Source organism: Belonocnema kinseyi, chromosome 9 (assembly GCF_010883055.1).
Source record: "Belonocnema kinseyi isolate 2016_QV_RU_SX_M_011 chromosome 9, B_treatae_v1, whole genome shotgun sequence".
NCBI lineage: Eukaryota > Metazoa > Arthropoda > Insecta > Hymenoptera > Cynipidae > Belonocnema > Belonocnema kinseyi.
The window spans coordinates 117,041,425-117,054,861 of record NC_046665.1 but is presented as its reverse complement, the minus strand read 5'-3'; the positions used below and the strand labels follow the sequence as shown (position 1 = coordinate 117,054,861).

The 13,437-nt window shown below is 24.5% G+C and overlaps 1 protein-coding gene across 1 annotated transcript in view; it reads left to right on the top strand.

Moving 5' to 3' along the window:
* The first annotated feature begins 4,414 nt into the window (after window positions 1-4,414).
* The window catches only part of LOC117180920 (very-long-chain enoyl-CoA reductase), an 86,410-nt gene continuing 77,387 nt past the window's right edge, over window positions 4,415-13,437 (top strand). Inside the window, exon 1 of the mRNA XM_033373550.1 lies at window positions 4,415-4,674. Within this exon, the coding sequence (XP_033229441.1) occupies window positions 4,495-4,674 (180 nt within the window). The 5' untranslated portion in view covers window positions 4,415-4,494. The remainder of the gene's footprint in view (window positions 4,675-13,437) is intronic.

Here is a 13,437-nt window from a genome sequence, read left to right as displayed (position 1 = left end):
ACAAAATTCATTATTGAAAAAACTTTTCATTATACCCTTATGAAAATGGGTATTTAAGGGTTTTTGGGGTCGCTGAATACGAATCTGGACTCAGATTTTGAAAATTCAAAATGGAGGATCCAATATGGCTGATGAAATTGGGAATATTTTTGGATTTTATCTGAAAATTGGTATACAGGGATTTTTGGGGTCAGTGATCACGAATATGAACTCAAATTTTTGAAATTTTAAATGGTGGATCCAAGATGGCGCCCGAAACTTTTGAATATTTTTGGATTTTTTTCTGAAAATTGGTATACAGAGGTTTTCGGGGTCGCTGATCACGAATCTGAAATCAGACTTTGAAATCCAAAATGACGGATCCAATATAGCGCTGAAAATAATAAAGTTTTCTGGATTTTTTTAAAAAATAGTGTACAAGGATTTTTGGAGTCACTGATCACGATTCTGAATTTAGATTTTGAAAAATCAGAAAATTGGTACTAATCCCACCATTTTGAATTTTAAAAATCTGAGTTCGGATTTTTGTTACGCGACTCCAAAAAACCCATGTATACCAATTCTGAAAAAAATCTAAAAATATTCCAAATTTAAATCCCCATATTGGATCCACCATTTTGAATTTTCTAAATCTGAGTTCAGATTCGTAATCAGCGACCCCAAAAACTCCTAGGTACCCATTTTCATTAAAAATAATTTCCCTGAAAAATTTATGCCGGAAAAGGTTAAGACATATGTAATTATTCTGTATTTATGTATGACTTAATTTTAATCATTTAATTTTTCAATATATAGTACAAATTATTATTTTCTCTTCTCGTTGGTCGAAATTAAAAATAATTACATTTTTGATAAAAATAAAATTAAAATTATTAAGAGAGAAGCAATTTCTCCCTTCCGATGGGATAAATAAATAATTTATTATGAAAAATCAATAATGTCACTTGCCATTAAACCAAGCATTACAATTTTTCCCGTTTAGTTTTCCTTAAAAAAAAAAAAACGAAGAAAAATAATGGAATTGGAAAAGGGGATGGACTAAATTTCTCGAAAATTCGGTTTATTATTATAAACTATTATATTTTTATTATTATTATAGACACACACGCATACACACAAATTTATATACGCTTTAAAAATTTGAATTTTCGAAATAGAAAAAAAATGTCAATATAAATCAAAACGGTTTTTTCGAATATTCGAACAAATCGAATTTCGAGGTTCCGACTTTTAGATTTTAGGTATCTAGCGTCTTTTGGCGTACCATTAGAATTTTTGATTTTTTCACACCAATTTCGATAAATGAATTAAAGACGAGAAAAAATTCTCCAAAAATTTTTCAAAATCTATCATTTTTGTTCACGTCTTTTTTCGGTTTTTGCGTCGTTGGGTTCCAAATTTAAAGTTTTTGGTGTCAATTTTCGGAAAATCCTACTTCTTCAATCATAATTGATGAGAATATAATAAATTATAATAAATTTGCAACTCTTACTTGGGCGAACTACTTTTGTCTATCAATTCGTTTTCGTACCTTTCTTCGTTGTCCACAAATTTTTCATTTTTATGAACGCTTTAAAAAAATTATTCCTAATACGAATTTCAAATTTATTAATTTATTTTAAACAAAGCAAAGTCTTTTTTTCTATAAAAGATGCCTTTTAAAAAAAACTTAAATTTCTGAAACTAAAAAGATAAATGCTCAACAAAAAAGTAACATAGTTTTGTATTTCAATAAAAAAGATGAAATTTATTTTTAAAAAAAGAATTTTAAACCCAAAACGAAAAATTTTCAACAAATAAAGATTTTTTATTCAAGAAAGAAATACAAGTTTATCAAACTTGTTTAACCTTCAAGCCAAAAGATGAATTTTCTCTACAAAACTTGAATTTTTGAACAAAAAATATTACTTTTTAGCAAAAAAATAATTTTCCACGAAACTGATGCATTTTTACCCAACTAAAATGAAATTGCACACACAGAAAATTATTTATTTACCAAAAAAAGAGAATCTTTAATTCAAACAGGGCAATCTTAAAATAAGCTTTTTTGCTAAACAGTTAAAATTTGAATTAAAAAGATGAATTTTCAACTAAAAATATAAATCTTAAAAAAAAATAGTTTCTTAACGAAATGATGCAACCAAATCTTGCAAACCAAATTGTTGAATACTTACAGCAATGAAGATTAAATTTTAATAAAAGTGGCATTTTTATAAAAAAAATTATATTTCTGCAAAAATAGATGACTTTTTAAATCATAAAGATCAATTTTGCAAAAACGTTTCATTTCATTTTTTTTCCAAAACAGATAAAATTCTTCTTAAAACAGATACACTTTTATTCAAAATGAATTTTTTTAAATAGTTTCATTTTCATTAAAAAAGATTCCAGTTGATTTTTCATGGTCAAAATATGAATTTATTAACAAAAAGCAAGTTTCTGAGAAAAAAATTAAACTTTTAATTCAAAAGACGAATGAATTTTTTCAACCAAAAAGGATGATTTGTAAAAAAAAGGTTGAATTCTCTACCAGATAGTTTCAATTTATCCGTGAAAGATGAAATTTCCCTTTAAACAGATGAATTTTTAATTGAAAATAAAAGAAAAAAAAACTTTTAATAGTTCAATTTTGATCCAGAAAAGATTTTAGATATCTTTTAACCACAAAATATTAAATTTAAATAAAAGTAAATTTTCTACGAAATAGTTCAATTTTCAACAAATCAGCAGAATTTTCAACCAAAACGTTTGACTTTTCAACAAGATTATTGAATTTTCAACTAAACAGGTGCATTTTTATCCAAGAGAGATGTCATTTTTGCTAAAGCAGGGGAATTTTAAAATCAAAAAGACAAACTTTTGAAAAAGAGTTAAGTTCTGAAACGAAAAGTTGCATTTTATTTTAGAAAGATGAAATTTCTTCTAAAACAGATGAATCTTGGAAAGAAAACCTTAAAAAAATATTTAAATTTTCATCCAAAGATGATTCCAGTTCACTTTCGTACACCAAAAGAAGAGTTATAAACAATAAGTTAAAATTTAAGAAATTTAAATTAGATTAAAATCCAAATTAAAAATCTCATTTAACGTCCAATAATCAAATTGATGCAAACTCCTGTTAAAAAAAAACAAGAATCCAACGACCAAATTTTGACCACAACGAATAAACAAAAACAAACAAAAAAATCCTATTGTAATCTGAAAAATTAAAAAAAATTAATTTGCGGACAAAAATAAAAAAGAGGAAAGAAAAATGAGAAGTTTTTGTTTATTCGTTGTGGTCCAAATTTGGTCGTTAGATTCTTGCTTTTTTTACATGAGTTTGCAACAAAACAAGAAGTTAATTTTCTATTAAATTTTCAACCAAAAAGATTCATTTTTGTCCAAGAAAAATGAAAATTCTACTGACACAGATAGACTTTCAAATCAAAAAGAGAAATTAAAAAAAAATATTAGAATTTTCATCTAAGAAGATTTCAATTTACTTTTCAACAAAAAAATTCGAATTTTAAACAAAAAGTACATTTTCTAGGATGGTTGAATATTCCATAAAATATTTACATTTTTAGCCAAGAAAGATGCAATATTTCTTCTAAAAAAGAATAATTTTTTAAATAAAAAATACCAATTTTCAGATAAAATATTTTTCATAAAAAAAAATAAATTGACTTATTAGCAACAAAATGTCAATTTCAAACAAAAGGGTAATGTTCCATGAAAAGAGTTACATTTTTAACAAAAAAAGAAGAATTTTTAGAAAACAGTTGAATTTCTAACCAAAAAGGATGTCTTTAAGAAAATGGTTAAATTTTCGAACAAATAATAACATTTATAACTAAAAAGATAATCTTCAGGTGAAAGTCTTTGCCAATTTGCAAAAATTACGTAAATGAGTGAAGTACCCCCTCCCTCATGAGTTTGAAGGGAAAAAAATTCACCAAACTCTCGCTTTCAGTCTAGTTTCGGGGCTTAACTTCAAATGGCCTTGAACTGATTTCGGGGGGACAGAAACGTAAACAGTGAGGGCCGCCTGCCTCGCTACCAGTTGGAATATATATATATATATATATAATTAAAAATTTGTCATAAGGACAACCGCAGGATTTCGCCGGGAGCGGGTGCTAATCTGGAAAATTGCACCCGCTTCCAGCGAAATCGCGGTAAAATTTCAGCCACAACCACGTCTCACAACCGTGAGATAGGTGGTTATATATATATATGGTCGCAGTCGCTCTCGCCTTACTCCCCTGAGAAACTATTTGAGCCAGCAGTTCTAGGAAGGCTGAAAACGGGGGGACTGAAAGCGAGAGTCTGGTGTACAGAGCATTTCAAAGATTTTAAATGAAATGAAAAGATTAAAAGAATGATTGACCGCTCTTCGAATACAACTTTTCATAATAATTTTTTTTTTCAGGTAACCCCAGGAATGTGCATGTACTGCACAATTCAGAACAACCAGCTTCAGTTTTCGCTGTATTGGAATCTGGCACGAAAATGGTCCCGCTGATAGCGGATGGTCTTTTTGATTTGCTTATGATCAAACTGACGAGTATCTACACCAGCAAAAAACAAACGAAAATTGAATCCAAAGGACCTCGTTTTGAAGTTGGGGATTTTTGTGTAAAACTCGGCAGTGTTACGATGAGCCAGAACTTCAAAGGAGTCCTCGTTGAGGTAAATCGTTTTAGTAAATCTTATTATTATAATTATGTAGTTGCGCCAGATTCGCGACACTGCTCCGACGTAGGGCGCTGATCAATCTCTTTAGCAATCACCCCAAGTGAAAAACTTCAAAAAGTCATCATAAGTAATTTTTTACATAAAAATACGCAAGCTAACCCATTAGTATTCAAGATTAATTTTTATTTATTCTTTTTTATTCAATAACCAAAATTAAAAAACGAACATTTGACTTTTTAAGTATACCGGTTTTAAAAAATGCTTTGATTTAATCAAAAATACCTAAAAAACTGAAGGCACTAAATTTGAACACTTTATGGACAATAAGAGTTTCTTAGTTGCTTTAATAAAAGCTAATAAATAATTTGTTATTTTAAAAGCATTATTTATAAAGAAATATCCATATCAGGATAATAATATAATATAATATTTTAAAAGCATCAAAAAATAACTTAAGTGTTTACACTGAAAGTTATCTTTTTAATTTTTTTTTTGTTGAAAAGTCCATATAGTTCATTTTTCAAACAAAAAGATGAATTTTTAGCCAGAAATGGAATAATTTAATTTTCAGTTAAGAGAAAAATATTTTCAACCAAAAAAACGAAGTTTTAACAAAGTAGTTTAATTTGGAACTAAATAAATCAATTTTAAACAACAATAATGAACCATTTTTTGTTTGAAGTTTCATCATTTTAATTAAAATTTTTTTTTTGAAAATTTAACTGTGTTATTCAAAATGCTTTTTTTTTAAATTAATTTTTGTAACTAAGAATTTAATTATTTCATTCATATTTTTGATTAAAAAATTATCTTTTTTAATTAAAAATTCAAATAGTTGAAAAATTATTTCCTGGACGAAAAATTAATTTTTAAAAATTAATCCGTTTTTTTATTCAATATTACTCTTCTTTATTTAAATTTAAATGTTTGGTTGAAAATTCTACTTCGAAATAAACTCAATTTTGTTGGTTAAAAAGTTAACTGTTATCAAATTGTTTAACTGATAATGTAGATCTATTAATTTCTTTTAGAAATTTACACTTGTTAGATAAAAATTCAACTATTTGGTTCAAAATTTGTATTTTTTAAGAACTTTAATTTTCTTCGTTTCCAGTTTATATTTTGGGTCAAAATCTCAACTATTTGATTACAAATTTCTTTCTTCTTGTTGAAATTCATCTTTTTAACGAAAAATGTGATTATTATTTTTTTTTAAAGCTGCACTTTTACAGTTAAAAATTTAAATAGTTGAAAATTAATTTTCTTGATGAAAAATTCATTTATCTTTATTTAAAAATGCAACTGCTCTTCTGAAAGTTGAACTGCTTTGTTAAAAAAGTATTTTGGTTAAGATTTTATCTTTTTAGTTGAAAATTATTTTTTGCGGGAGGGGGGGGGGTGTCAAAATTACTCTTTTTTTATTTAATATCAAACTTTTTGGTTGAAAATTCTGCTTTTGGGACAGAAAATTAACTTTCTTGGTTTAAAGTTAATATTTTTAGGTTAAAATTCATTTTTTTGTTGAAGCCGTCAACTATTTTGTTGCAAATTAATTTTATTTTTGGTGAAAAAAAAAACATTAACTAAAATTTTACTATTCCATGTTTGGTTGAAATATTTTTATTTTTAGTTCAAAATTCAAGTACGTGATTGAAAATTATTTATTGAAGAAACATAATTTTTTTATATTAAAATTTAGATCTTTTAGTAGAATTTTTTCAGTTAAAAAGTGCAACTTCTTTGTTTATAATTTTTTTTTGGGCTTTTAAATTTAAAAAATTTATTTGAAATTTTTGTCTTATTTTGCCTATAACATTTTTTGGCTGAAAATTCATATATTGGTTTTAGAATTCAACTATTTGTTTAAAATTAATTTTTCGTTTGAAAAATTACTATTTAATTTTAAAATTCAACTTTTGTTCGAAAATTAATCTAATTTAATTGAAAATTTAACTACTTGGTTCCAAATTCAAGTAATTGGTTTAAAGTTAAACTACTTTGTAAAAATTTAATTTCTTATTTGAAAATCTTACTTTTGAAATTCATAATTTTGGTTGAGGATTCATATCTTTGGTAAAAAATTATTCCTTTTTTGTTAAAAATTAGTTTTTTAACTTAAAATTGATCTTTTTAGTTATAAATTCATTTTTCGTTGTTGAAAAATCAAGCACCTGCCAAATCGCCTCAAATAATTTCCTTATAAATTGTTAACATTTATTGATTCAATAATAAAATTTATAATTAAAATAATTTAGAATTATTCGATGTATTAAATATAATAAACCGACTCATAAACCAATAAAGGGGCATCGAACGCTTCACGCTCATTAATGAGAAACCGACATTTACTAGAATTCTCGTTAATTAAAATGGAATAATCCGTTCTTCTCTTCGTTCGCATTAAATAATCACATTCTCTACATAATTTAATTCAATTCGCATAATGAATTAATGAAACGATGGGAATAATTTTTTTAATTCTAATCGCGCTGAATTGCGGAAAGCTGAAATTAAGGGGATTAGCACAACTATGATTTTTTCTCATCCAAAATGCGTCTAGAAGGATCTATTGTTTAATGTAATATTCATACTAATTTATCTAAAGTCAATTTTTCTAACGGAACGAAGCGATATTTTCGGAAATTTTTGTTCCTTTTTTAATTTTTTTGGAATTAAAAGTTGGGCGTCTTTTCTGTGCCTGTACAATGCAATGCTCCAGCTAACACTGTATGTCGGGCTGCAGTCATCCAATCACTTTCAGGTTGCATAAAATCTTCAAGTACTCATTTTCCGTCGCTTAGAGTAATTTATAATACTAGACTATTATATGCGCGCGCTTACTTTAATACTCATTTTTATAATTTAAGCAATTTTTCAATAACTATTTATTCATTAAAATTGTCAATTGATTATTTTACAAAATAAGAAACACAAGAAACATAAAAAATTATATAATTGTAATAGAAGTATTTAAAAGAAAAAAATAAACTTTTATTATGAAAGTAATAGCCTTTGATATTGTGAACAAAATCAATCAGTTAATAATGAGTTAAACATTTCACAAAATAAAAAGCCCCGAAGAGTTATTTTCATTGAAACAATCAAATTATTTTTCCTTTGCATTTATTTTAATGGAAACCTAAATTTCTGAATATTTGGATTTGTTAATACATTTTTAAATTATTCCAGGAAGTTTAAATTTTAATATTATAAATTAATAATGAATCAATATTTTCAAAACCTACACAATATTAAACATTTTTTTTATTGAAACATTCGAATTATTTTTAATTTATATTTTTTTATTTTGTTACTTGAAATTTAAATCAATAATAATCAATAATAAGCTTTTATATAAATTTTAGAAAAAATAAAAAAAAAACTTTTAGTATAAAAATTCTACCCTTATGAAATTTAATATTGTGAAAAAAGTTAAGCATCTAATAATAATTAATTGATCGGTTTGTAACATAAAACACATCAATAATTATTTTAATTGATACGTTCTATTAAATCTTACTTTATATTTTTATAAACATTTAAATTATTTATAACCTTACTAATTCCAGGGAAAATTAAAGCATATGTTTATAATTTTGAAAATTTTGTTCATAGACTCATTTCGCAACATCAGACAATTTTGAAAAATTATGTAACTGAAATAGGGGCATTTTGAATATAAATGAACTTTAGTTATACAAATTATAAGCAATATTCAATTACATAAACCTAAAGAAAAGAATCTATTTGTTTGCTTGATGTGAAAAATTAACAATTAATCTTTATGTAATTTAACATTCTGAAAATAATTAATCAGTTAATAATATTTAATAATCACTTCACAATATTAACATAATTAAACAATGATTTTCAGTGTATTATTTCAATAATTTTTATTTTATTTCCAATTCGAAATTTTCTTTTCTTCAATTTTATTTATTAATAAGCTTTTGACTACTTGAAAAATATGTAACTTTTAACTGAATCAGTTTATAATTAGTTATTCATATTTTTCTAGAAATTCTAATTATTATTAACCTTTTAAACTAATAAAAAAAATAAAATAAATATACTTATAATTTTGAAAAATGAATTCAGATACTCATTTCACAACATCACAAACATTTAAAAAAATATATAATTGCAAAGGGGGTTTGACAAAATATTGTTTCTTTTAATTGTAAAAAATTTGAAAGTCTATACAAAAAATGCATTTTTATTATAAAAAGAATAGGCAAATAGTAAATGGCACAATCCTAATATAAGTAATTAATTTATGTTACTTAATTAAAAACAATTTAAATTCAAACCTTACGTAATTTTATTTTTTGAAAAATAATGACGACGTCAATAGTTAATTAATCAGATTATAACATAAAAGGCAATAAACAATTATTTCCATTAAAACGTTTAAATAATTGTTGCCGGCGCAAAAAATACAGAAATCTATTTTTTTCTTTACAGCATGAATCTCGAAAAAAAACAATGTCGACATTTTGAATAATTTTTTTAAATTATGTATAATATAATATAAAATTTAACTATTTGATTGAAAATTAATATTCTTGGTTAAAAAATAAACTTTTTGGTTGATAATTCATCTATTTCGTTGAAAATTTAGCTATTTTGTTAAATATTATTTTTTTCTTAGCTTAAAAATTCATTTTTTCTAGTTGAAAATTAATGTATTTGGTTGAAAATTCTTCATTTTTGATAGAAAATTAATTTTTCTATCAACAAAATTCTGCTTTGTTGAAAATTAATCTGTTTTGGATGCAACTATTTAATTGAAAATTCGTCTTTTTGGGTTAAATTCATCTATTTTTCATTTAAAATCGAAATCTTTCTTTTTTGAAATATTAAAAATTACATTTTTCGCTAAACAATTAACATCTTTTGTAGCAAATTTAACTATTCGGTTAAAAGCTAAGCTATTTATTTGAAAGTTTAACTTTTTTGTTGCAAATTTACGTTTTTCAGTTGAAAATTTGAGTTCTAGATTGAAAATTCGTGTATTTTGTTTATAATTCATCCTTTTTTGTAGAAAATTAATCTTGAATGTTTAAAAAATTAAGTTTTTGTTTGAAAATTCATCTCTTTGATTGAAAACTTAACTAATTTGCTAAAAATTAATTCTTGTTAAAATATCAACTATTACATGTTACAATGAGAATTCTACTTTGTCATTTGAAAATTAATTAATTGGTTTAAATGTGAACTACCTTGCACAAAATAGTTTTTTTTGACTGAAGATTCAATATTTTAGTGGAAAATTCAACTATTTGGTCGTAAATTAACATTTATTTCGAAAATTCAATAATTTGGTAAAGATTTATTTGAAAAATGGAATTTTGGTTCGAAATTAATATTTTTGGTTGAAAATTCAACTGCTTTTGAATAAAATTAAACTATTTGGTTAAAAATTTGGTTAAAAATTAAAAATAAATATTTTGGTTAAACTTTGAACTCTTTTGTTGAAAATTCATTTCTTTTGAAATTCATAACTTTCGTTGAGAATTCGTCTCTATAGTTGAAAATTTAACTATCTTATTAGAAATTCGTTTCTTTTTTGTATGTTGAATTTTAGTTTTTTTAACAAAAAAGTAACCCATTTCTTGTTAAAAATTAATTTTCTTTTACATAAAAATCAAGTAATTGTTCGAAAGTCCATATATATTGTTAAAACTTCTTTTTTTTTCAAATAAAAATTAATCTTTTGTTTCAAATACAACTATTTGTTTGAAAATTGATGTATTTTGCTGAAAATTTTTATTTTTATAAATAAAAATTGATATTTTCGATCGAAAAGTCATTCTGATTGGTTAGAAATGCAACTTTCTGGATGTAAATTAATCGTGTTTTTGGTTGAAGATTTAACTATTTGGTTTCAATTTAAACTACACGTTACAAAATTAATTTCTTTTAGTTGAAAATTTAATTATTTGCTTGAAAAATCATCTTTCTTCGTTGAAAATTCTACTTATTTGTAAAAAATGCATTTTTTTAAGATTCACCTCCTTGGTTCTTAATAAAGTTTTGTTGTTGAAAATCCATTTTTGGGGTAAAAATTAATTTTTTTTCTGAAAATTTATCTATTCTATTTTGGGCAGAAAATTATCCATTATACATTGAAAAATCAACTATTTGTTAAGAAAATGTATGTATTTTGTTAAAAATTAATATTTTTGTTGAAAATTCATCTTTTAAACAAAATACAAATTTTTGAAGATTTAACAAAAATTAGAAGCTTTCTAAGAAGGTTGAAAGGTTTCAAGAAAATAAAAACTTTTGTTAAGATTTCCGGGAAACTTTTATATTCTTTTTTTTTGTTTTTTTGTTTGAAGGATTAACTTTGAAAGACGATATTAAAAAAATTTAAAGCATTGCAGAAGTTTTTAAAATTTTCGAAGAAGAATTTTGCAATTTTTTTCATTCTGCAGGACGTTCAGAAAATTTTTTGAAAAGATTCGAATAATGTAAAAATATCTTAAGATTTCGTAATTAAGTTTTGAATTTTTTAGAAAGATTTTAAAAGGCTTCAATAAAAAAAATCTCCAGAAAATGCTGAAAATACTAAATGATTTTTTATTTCGAAAAAGCAGGTTTAAAGGATATTTAAAAATCTTTCTTAAAGTTTCAAAAGTAATATTTTTAATTTTTCAGAATTTTTTTCATTAGAAAAAATTCGAATCATTTAAAATAATATTTAATAGATTTGAAAACACTGGAAAATAATTTAAAACTTGAGGAGATTTCAAATAAAATTTAATACAAAATGTTGATTTTTGAACATTTCTAAAAACTATTTGGCAGCTTTTTAAAAATATTAAAAGCTATCAAGAGAATAAAAAATCTGGAAGGTTTTATGGCCTTTTTTCAAAAATAAAAGGTTTTTTAAACCTTCCGGAGAAATTCAAGTAAGTTTTAAAGAAACTTAGAAATCTGAAAAGCTTTAAAAAGAATTAAACAATTTTTTAAACTAGAAATTTTTTTCAAAAATTTATAAAATATTTATGGATTCCTTCCAATTTACGAAAAATCCGAAATGACTTTTGAACTGACATAAATTTTCCGTGAAATTTGTTATAAGCCTGTAAAAAATACCCTTTAAAATTTTTTGGATTTTTAAGCAATAACAATACCTATACGTTACTTTTAAAAAGTAACTTTTCCATCACTGCTCTGCATAAAGTGTATGAAATATTATCGAAAATAAATTATTCCCTCAGGGTACTTATTAAAAAATGAAAATTGGAAAAAGTATTTTTGTTTCGACTTTAATTCTAGAGCACAATGCAGGTATTTTTTGTTACTCAATTTTACATGTATTTTCACGCACACTTTTTCATTGTTATTATTTCAACCATCGTCCTGCCAAAGCTTTATTCATTCGAATGGTGTTCAATGGGGCGGATTTTCAGGCGTAAAAATGCTCACGCACGATATAAAGGCTGCAATGTCGATAATATCAAAGCTGCAATCAGTTTCCGTCTATCTCTATAGACCAGCACTTTATGCCTCGGAAAAAGTTTCTAACTAACGTCAACTGTGTCGATCCCCTTAAAATAAAATAATAATGTTATCGGCGCTTCGCCACACATTTTTATTCTTGATAAAATATAAATTTTAGGCCCAAATTTATAAGATCTTTTTTTTCGTACACTAGACTATTATGTGCGCGCGCTCACTTTCATACTCATTTTTATCATTTACTCCATTTTTCTAATAAAAATTTATTTGTTAAAATTTTCTGAACACTTATATTCTTGTTCACATATCACGTAATCCTAACTGCAGTTACGTAACATTTTTTCTATTAGTTTAAAAAACTTAATAGGTGTTTTTAAATAAATCAGATTTTTAGGATCCAGTGCAGTATAGAAATAAATTAAACAATATTTTGACATGCTTTTTAAATATTTTTTTAGTTACACACATTTTCAAATTATTTACAAGGAAAGAAATATCAGAAGTTTTTTTTAGAAGTATATAAATTTTCTCATTTTCATGAGACAATTAGGAAAGATTCTTAAATATTTCAGATATGTCAAAAAAATAATGTAGAAGATTTAAAAAATATATTTTTTTACAGGATCTTACAAATTATTAGAAAACTTTTAGCTTTTTCAAAAGATATTCAGGGCTTTTATAATTTCAGAAGAAATGATAAATATTCCATAAATTTTCGGAAATGGTTCCAAGGTTTAAAATATTTTAAATCTATGCAAAGCCTCTTGAATTCCTAAAAATATTTTTAAATGAATCCAATTTTTCTTGAAATTTTGAAAAATCATTTTAAATTTAAAACATTAAGCTCAAAATTATCAAAAATTTTCACGAATTTGAAGAAAATTATAAAAGATTTTTGAATAGCTCAGATTCGTCAGAAAAAAATTTAGATTTGTTCGGGCTCCGAGAATTGACGATTTGACTACTCTCTCATTTTTTCATGTAGTCCGGTCAGTTTGGGCGTTAATATTTCAAAGAAAAAAAATAGTATAAAAAAACTGTATATTATATGCCATTGTGTCTTTATTTTTTCGTCGATTGCATGCTTAATGGTTATTGTGCCAAAATGTGGTGAGGAGCTGTCATCATTTATTTGCCGAAAAGCACCGAAATAACGCACGTCGAGAACATAGGTCAACTTTGAGCAGCTCCTGTATCGTCAAATTTGCCTAGAAAATTTCGATTTTTTTTAAATTTATTCTTCAAAGCCTTAACAACTTCTATCTTTTTCAAAAATTAAATATTTTC